Source organism: Amborella trichopoda, chromosome 9 (assembly GCF_054954075.1).
Source record: "Amborella trichopoda isolate Santa Cruz 75 chromosome 9, AtrichopodaSantaCruz75HAP2 v2.0, whole genome shotgun sequence".
Classification (NCBI taxonomy): domain Eukaryota; kingdom Viridiplantae; phylum Streptophyta; class Magnoliopsida; order Amborellales; family Amborellaceae; genus Amborella; species Amborella trichopoda.
The window spans coordinates 44308802-44318247 of record NC_142344.1 but is presented as its reverse complement, the minus strand read 5'-3'; the positions used below and the strand labels follow the sequence as shown (position 1 = coordinate 44318247).

At 26.9% G+C, this 9446-nt stretch overlaps 1 protein-coding gene across 1 annotated transcript in view; it reads right to left on the bottom strand.

Annotated features, from left to right (window-relative positions):
- Positions 1-995, bottom strand: part of LOC18439030 (PHAF1 protein At3g51130) — a 16575-nt gene extending 15580 nt beyond the window's left edge. Inside the window, exon 1 of the mRNA XM_006849204.4 lies at positions 604-995. Coding sequence (XP_006849267.1) covers positions 604-700 — 97 coding nt within the window. The 5' untranslated portion in view covers positions 701-995. The remainder of the gene's footprint in view (positions 1-603) is intronic.
- Between the last annotated feature and the right edge of the window lie 8451 nt (positions 996-9446).

Sequence of the window (9446 nt, the reverse complement as noted above, 5' to 3'; positions counted from 1 at the left end):
GGGCACAAATTTCATTTTTTATAAACAATATGAGGGGAAAATAAGCTAATTCAACCAACCTCATGGATGCCCCACCTAATTTACATTTATATCCAAATATGTGACCAATACTATTTACTATTTCAATCAGATGATCATAAATCTCTTGAAAGATCAATGAGGAGAGAATAGCAGAACTGAAACGAATGAAGAGAGAAGAAGAGAATAGCAGAACTGAAAAAGAGAAGAAGCAACGAAAAAACCAGAAAGCAATGGAGAAACAACTGATTTATGCCCGCCCAATGAATACACCAATCTGATTGCTTAAGAATTTAGGTATAATTCAGGAACCATATTGACGACCAATTCTTTCTTATCCAAAACTTATTACCACCCATTCTGATCTACTGAAGACAAGTACAGAAAACACAATGGGAACATTAAATCGCAGAAAACAGAAAAAACAAATGAATGAATCTGCCAAATTTCAAATTTTGTTAAAAAAAAAAAAAAAAAAGCTAATCTAAAACGGTATCCTCCATCAGAAAATCAAAATCAACTGGCAAGTAGATAACAAACTCAAAGAATTGGCAATTAAATCAACATTAGGGTTTGAAAAATTACCTAGATTGAAGGGTCCAAGGCCACCACCAGGTCGCAAGTCGAGAACGATTGCGCCCATGGCCGTGCCTTCGCACCGTCTTCTCGGCCTCTGCAACATCCTTCTACGCTTTCAAGAGCGATATCAATTCCGTTAAATACAAAAAGGTAAACAGGTCTTTGCCTTTCTCTAACCTCTTCGATACGAAACGGGTCCCCACCTTCTCTCTCTCCCCCTCTCTCTCTCTCTCTCTCTCTCTCTCAAACGTCTCTCTTTCGTTGAGTCGTATAAAAGGAAAACTCGCAGCCGAAGCTCAGAGTCACATTTACAACGCCTCAACTGGTATGGAAAAAGCTCCCACACACACGGGCAGCTGCAACCAACACGGGCAGCTGTAATCAACAATAGTAGTGGTGGTTCATTGACCTAGTAGTTCAAAATATATATTATTATTTTAATTTTAATTTTAATTTTTTTATAAATCTAATTAAAATAAAATTTTGTTTATAAAACTTATATATACCTAAAAGAAAAAGTTTATACAATTTTAAAATATAGAATTAAAGATGTATCCCAAAAATCCATTGAAGAAGGTTGTTTTAATGTTGAAAAACCCTCTAATTGATCATCTCGACATCAACATGTATAAATATGAAAAAAAAAAGATTTTGAGTTCGAAAAATAGTGCATCTTGCAACACATTATCTAAACTGCCCATTTTCAAGATTTTCATACGTTTATGGATCTACTTGATTTTAATCACTTTTTAAATTTGAAATTTTATAATTAGATATAAAAATAAAATTTTAGACAATGCTAAGAATTTTTACACCAAAATTACATGTTATGATAAAATTTGGAGGTACGCCTTAATTGGATGGTTTATGATCGCAAACTAGAAACCATATAAAACTATTGCACACCATATAAAACAAGAAAAAAAGTATTTTCAATAATTTAAAAGGATCAAATTACCCTCATTTTTTAGGGGTATTTTAATTATTTTATATTTTAGGAAATATTTTTTAATTGTGCGACCTATTTTTTAGTACACACGTCTTAAATTTCATTAGGATCCGATTTTTAGAAAAACTATTAAAATTTATATATTGATATGCACTCTGAATCATATGATGAAGATCTGACAGTTGGGATTGCACCTAAATTACTATTCATTATAGTGGCCAAATGTTTGGAAGGTTTACTCATCTGTTATATATAATTATTAACTAGTAAGTTGCATCGCTTTGCAGGTATTATCTTAATGAAAAAGTTTATATAAGATTGTAATCCGAAAATGTAAAATTAAAGATGCACCTCGAAAATCAACAGGAAAATGTTATTTTAATTTTGAAAAATCATCTAATTGATCATCTCGACATCAAGATGTGTAAGAATAAAAAAAATAAAAAATTGAGTCTGATAAATAGTGCATCTTGCAACATATTATCTAAATCGTCTATTTTCAATATTTTCATATGTTTTTTGATCTACTTGATTTTAACCTTTTTAAAGTTTAACATTTTATAATTAGATGTGAAAAATAGTTTTTTAGATAATCCTAATAATTTTTTACACCAAAATTATATGTAATGATCAAATTTAAAGGTGTGCCTTAATTAGATTGTTTAAGGTTTTAACCTTATAAAAACTACACCCTATGTTAATTGATATAAATATAAAGGGAAATGTATATAATACAGAGTTTGTCATAATGACATTTTACTTTTGATACAAGAATGTCGTAATCAGTATTGACCATTAGCTTTGAAATCAGATAGTTGAGGATGTGTCATTCTTTGGGCACAATGTCCAAAACAAAAATTCTCGAATGTTATGACACTTTTTTTTTTTTGGTATGTGTGACACACTTTCATCTATTGAATTTCACATTTAATGGCTAGAAGTCATTGTGACCTCCTTGTATAAAAAATAAACAATCTCATAGTATACAATCCTAATATTATGAGATTATATATTAAATTAAAAAAGGAAAAGGTTTCTATATTTTCCCTACCATAATGAAGATATATATTTCCCCCAATCCAGTCGTCCAATTGTGATCAAGTGAGCTAATGACCGTTCGATTCAGATCTGACGCCTCAAAGCATTTTATTTTTTATTTTTTCTATAAATTATATGAATATAAATTGTGGTACGTGTCATCATCTCAATGTGACGCACCTAAAAACAATATTAAAACAATATTTTTGATAAATTGCAATAGCCAAAATACCCCTAAAACTTTTAGGGGCATTTTTTTATCAATTTATGTTATTGAAAAAAAAATTAAATATTTTTTACCCATGCGAGTTTAAGAGAGGAGTGGACGCCCAAAATTTGGTGTTAAAATATTTTGTAGAAAAGAATTAGAAATACAATAGTGCAGAGGCATGACATTGTGATTGGCGTCATCTCAGTCGTCCATCTAGAATGTAAAGTGGGATAGGGAAAAGTATATAAGTTTTATACAGAATAGAAAGTTTACCCATTAGAAAATAGGCCTATCTATATATACCAAGGTTTAGAAAACGAATTGGAGATCCAAATCCGCCATCCCAAAATCATGTTGAATGGGAGGATCAATGATCTAGATCTGAAAATGTGTTGGTTTTGGCCTAAAATTCTTTAAAAATACTTTTTTTTGAGTTTTGAAAAAAAATTAGGGCTGTTATATTTTTTACTTTCATTATTTATAAAAAGTATATGAATATTGAGACGTTGCTTCCCTATTAGGATGTCTATATAATAATTTATTATAATATAAATGATTAAAAAAATATTAAAAAATACTTCGATATTTACTCTTTATTAAAGTGAAATTAGTATCGCATCAAACATTATTAATTCTCTATACTCATCCAAAATTATCACAACCTAACTAACTATAATATTTTGCACTGAAATTAGCATTGTTGGTTTATATTTTATAATTTATTTTACTATATAAATAAGAATATATTTAAATTTTTTCTTTTAATATCATGTAATTTAAAAATCTTATTTATAACTATAACAAAAAATATACATTTTATAATTTATAATAAAATAAAGTAATAAATAAAATACAAGATTGCTTATAATGTATAATTATTAATTATAATACTATAATAACATGATTCAAAAAATATTAGAATACATTTCCATATCATATGATTCATAATAAAAATAAAACCCTTTCTAATTTTCAATGTTATGATATTAAAAAAATACTCAAACAAACCCAAAAAAATATAAAATAAGGATATCAAAATTCAGAAAATAATAAAAAATGTTGAATAACATACTACACACCCATATAGTTGTTTTTGCAAAGCATAATGTACTCTTTTCACCCTTCACCCTAATAAGATGCTAGAGAAAAAAGGATAAAGCAAATAGTCCCACATATAAGAATGAACGTATTAAATTAAGTTGCATTTTTAATCAAAAAAATATTTAATATTTATTAAATAAATAATATAAAATTATAAATTAATAAATTATATAAATAAAATTAGAATTTACATAATTGCATTTATATGAATATAAGATATTCATAATATTTAATTAGGATTCTAATTATTTTTGTAATTAATACAATATTTTTTATAACTATTTATTAGTATAATTAAGGGAAAATATCTCTATACCCCCTATTTTTAGGTTTCATTTCACAATGGACCTAAGGTTTTAAAAGATATATTGGGGCACAAAAATTATGGATTTTATTTCTTCTAACCCCTTGAGATAATTTAAACCTTGCTTTTTAGGACAAACCAATGTTTCAAAGTCAATGAGTTGAACCGGACTCGCCCGGTTCGACTCTGGAACCGGCACACCCATGCTGGTTCCACTGAAATACTCGGAATGGCCCGTGTCTAGAGAGAACCGGGCGATTCCCAACAGTGAATCGCCAAGTCAAGCCGGTTCCCAATAGTAAAACACGGGTTACACAGTGTTCTTCACGGGATTCATGGTTTTTTGTCCTTTTTTTATCATTTTTCATATTTTTCAGCTTTGTAATCGAATCTTTCAACCTTTACTTTAATCATTTCAGACATTTCAATAAATAAATTGTTGTAGAAATCATTGATTTTGATCACAAATATTTGGATCTGTTAATAACAAAGCGTGAGTTTTAAGGATCCGCCATTTCTCCGATTTCAAGCAAAATAAAGCAACATTTTTTGTAAAATTTTACGGTTATTGATCTTAAGAGCGTTGTTTAGAAGTTGTTGTTCATAATTTGTGAGTATTTTGGACGATTACATCTCAGATTTGATTTTGATGCCACAGGTGCGGGAAAAACATGAAAGAACTGCCGGTTTTTTTTTTTTTTTTTCTGCCATTCTATCAATTTATTCAATATTTTACAAATAATATGTTAATATTATAGAGTTTTGATTCCTTATAGTGTTGTTTATCGTCACATGTATTCAATTTGATCTGATTTACTCAATTTAGGGTTGATTTTCAAGAAAAAATGACTGATGTCTGTGAAGAACTGCATTTTTTTTTTTCGCCATTCAATCGATATTACTCAATTATTTGCAAATAATATGTTAAATTCATGGGGTTTTTATTGCTTATAGTGTTGTTTATCATCACATGTATTCAATTTGAGCTTGATTTTTTTAGAAAAAATGACTGATGTCAGTGAAGAACTACGTTTTTTTTTTTTTTTTTTCCAGCCATTCATTCAATTTTACTCAATTATTTGTAAATAATGTGTTAATTTTATAGGGTTTTGATTCCTTACAGTGTTGTTTATCATCACATGTATTTAATTTGATCTGATTTATTCAATTTGAGCCTGATTTTTGAGATGGAATGACTGATGTTGGGCGGGACTATGAAGGCCTGCGTTTTTTTTTTCCCCGCTATTCAATCAATTTTATTCAAATTTTTTATAATAATGTGTTAATATTATAGAGCGTTGATTCCTTATAGTTTTGTTTATCATAACATGTATTCATTTTGATGTAATTTATTCGATTTGAGGCAGATTTTCGAGTTGGAAGGACTGATGTCAGGTGGGTTTGTGAAGAACTGTGTTTTTTTTAAAAAAAAATTGATGATCAATTTTTTCGAGAAATCGTGATTTCCTGAAAAATTATGAAAATCATGACTAGATTTTGATTATCGTGACGAATTAAACTATATTTTAAATTTTTATTGTTAAATTTTTAATGCAAAAAATTGCATGTTGATAAATTATTGATGCAAAAAAATACCCAAATTTTTAATGCAAAACTGCTTTTTTTAATTTTAATGCATAAAATGTATACATAGAATTGATAAAGATTTTCGATTTTGAGTCATGGTATTGTGAAGAACAGTTAGGGTTTTTTTTTTTTCCACCAAACTTCAAATATGAGATGAATTAAAGTACTATTATGAATTATTTTAGAGGGCTTTTTAAGGTAATACTGTAATTCAATTAATTTTGGGTGGTGTAATTTGTCGGATTAAGAAATTTTTATTGCTCGATTTCAGATGAAGAGGAGTTGTGGCTGTAGTTTTTGAATTTTTTTGTTGGTGATCGATTTTTTTGAAAAATCGTGATTTTCTGAAAAATTGTGAAAATCGTGACCACGTTTTGATTATCATGAGGAGTTAAACAGTATTTTTAATTTTTATTGTTCTTTGTAGTGCAAAAATTTGCATGTTGATAGATTATTGATGCCAAAAATACATGTTCTTAAATTTTTAATATAAAGCTGTATTTTTTAATTTTAATGCATAAAATGTATGTTTATGATTGATAAATATTTATCATTATATTATTGTCAATGACTATATTATTTGTGGCATGTATATATATTTTTGGTATTAACTGTATGAATATCATTGTAACAAAATCATGGCATGTATGATAAATATATTATCTTGCATTTTTCAATTTTATTATTAAATTTTTAATGCAAAAAAAAATGTATGTTGATACATAAATTGTATATATATTATTGATAATTGAGTTGTAGGCATATTTGCGAGCTTGCATTTTTTATTATATTATCTTGCATTTTTGTAATTGAGATATACGACTATTTGTGATCATTTTAATTGAGTTGGGATTGTGTCCAGTTTTGTGGGATGTAAATTAAATGGTAAACAGTAGTTCATGTAGGAAAAGAACATATATTCACATATTCATGTAAAAAAATGAAAATTTGTAATGGAGTACGCCTATTTCTTATTGGATTCTTAAAAAACAACATTTATAATAAATTTTAATAATTATTTTGGATTTTTTTTAAGGTTTAATTCAACCGATTCGGCCGATTCCCGATCCGGATCGCCAATTCACTGATCTGGATGGGTTTTTGAAATGTTCGATCCGAATCACCGATCCATTTTTTAAAACATTGGGCCAAACAAATCTAAAAAGATATGTTTTTTCTAAAAGTCATCATCTCAAATTTCTCTCTCTCTACCCGCACTTTTTATCTCTCTTTATCTTTCCCATCTCTCTCCCCTCACTCTTCCCGTTTCTACAGAGAGATTGAGAGATGTAGAAAGAGAGGAAAAGAGAAAAGTTTGGGGCATATAAGTGAAGAGAAAGAAAAGATTGGGTTGGATTTCACGAAAGTGAGAGGTTATCGGAAGGAGAGAGATGTGTTTGGAAAAATATGGGAGGGGAGAGAGAGTGAAAGACGCAGGAAGAAAGAGAAAGAGAGAATTTTGGGGTATATAATTGAAGAGAGAAATGATTGGGTTTAGAAAAAGCACGTCTTTCTCACATTTGTTTAGGTTAGAAGATATTTTTTAAAACCTTATGTTTATCCAGGAATGAAACTTAAAAATAAGGGATATGGAGATATTTTCCCTATAATTAATAATATTTAAATTTATAATTATTTGAACATTATAAAATTACTATTACTATCAACTATTATAATAAAATAATAAACTATAATGATTTAAACAAATATTGATGAATTATATGGTAAAACGTAGAAAAGTGACATGCAAATTTTTATAAGTGCTATTATAATATTAGAATGGAGTAATAATATTAAGCTAAAATTTAAATAGTGCTTCATAATGATCATATTTATTACTAATAAAACTATAATTAACATCTATATAATAATGAATGATTACATTGATTTAAATTATGATATACCTATAATAAAAATGCTAAATATAATTATTATTATTAATATGCACGTACTCGCTAGATATACACACTCGTTGCATTGATAATATCAACAAAAAATCTCAAAAAATAAGACAATATATATTGAATCGGTAATTATATTTTTATCATTATGAATACATATTTATGCTCATATGTATATAATATGCAATTATATGCTTATAGTTTTGCAATATTCATTATATTTAAATATAATTTTAATTATTTGTGTAATTAATATAATATTTAATAGGAGTCTTACACTTATATTATGATATTCTTAAGAATATTAATATCAACATGAATAATAAGAATTAATAGAATCAAAACGATTAATTATAATCGTACTAAGTATTATTGATAATAATATTAATTAATATGAAATTATAAAATTACAAATTTTCCATTATTTATGTGTAAATTTATGTAACTGTGATTGTAAAATTACAATACAACAAATACTACTTAATTAAAATAATTATTAATTATTAATACTATATATTTAATCCTACTTTAAAATTATCATAATTTTCATTAATGAATGTTTTATAAATAATACTATAATGATTAATTAATTAATTAATTATTGATAAAATGTAATAAAGTTAAATTTATCAAAATTTGAGTTTTAAAACTTTTGATAAAACATTTAAATTTTGATCATGAAATGCTATTATCATTCTCCAAAAAGGGGATTGCCAATAATCCCATTGGTACCGAAACCATTGAAAGGACACCTAATAACTTATTAGGTATTTTACGGAGTGTTTGAATTATGGGAAAACAGTACTACTTGGGTAACATTTTTAAAGGAGTTGCAAATGGATCTACTGATTCACCAATCATTGAAGGTTCTAGAACAGCTAGACCCACGTTACATGCAATAGTACCTAAAATTACATTTAGTATAAAAATTATTAAATACATGTAGTAAATTTTAAAACGAGATTAGGACATATGGATCATTATATTGATAATTTGATAAAAATAAGATAAACAAATCTCTTCCTATTATATGTAAAATTATTATTGTATATATGCATATTTACGTAATGCATTAATGTTTTTATTACATGTTCCTATATATATATATTAGAAAAATGTTTATATAAGGATGCAACTTTATAATGTAGAACTACAGATGCACCTCAAAAATCCATCGAAAAAAGTAGTTTTAATGTTAAAAAACCTTTTGATTGATCATCTTAACATCGAGATGTATGACCATAAAAAATAAAAAGATTTTAAGCCTCAGAAATCCTTTTATTATCTACACCGTCCATTTTCAAGATTTTCATATGCTTATAGATCTACTTGATTTTAACTATTTTTTAAATTTAAAATTTTATAATTAGATATAAAATTAGATTTTGAGATAATCCTAAAAACATTTTACATCAAAATTATATAGCATGACAAAATTTGAAGGTGCACCATACCTCTACAGCTACGGATGCATCCGTATGCTAACTACACCATATATATATATATATATATATATATATATATATATATATATAGAGGAAAAGTCTTCCAACGTCTATAGGCGAAAATGAATAGTGATTTTGCCTACCCTCGTCACCGTCTAAATTTCATCATGCGGTCACGATTGTATGGTAGTGTTTTATTTTTCATTTTTTTTATACAAGTCAGAATGACCTGAAATTTGGAGAGTATATACATCTTACTAAGATGCATCTAATAAAAATATATAAAAAATTATCTGTAAAAATTAAATTGACC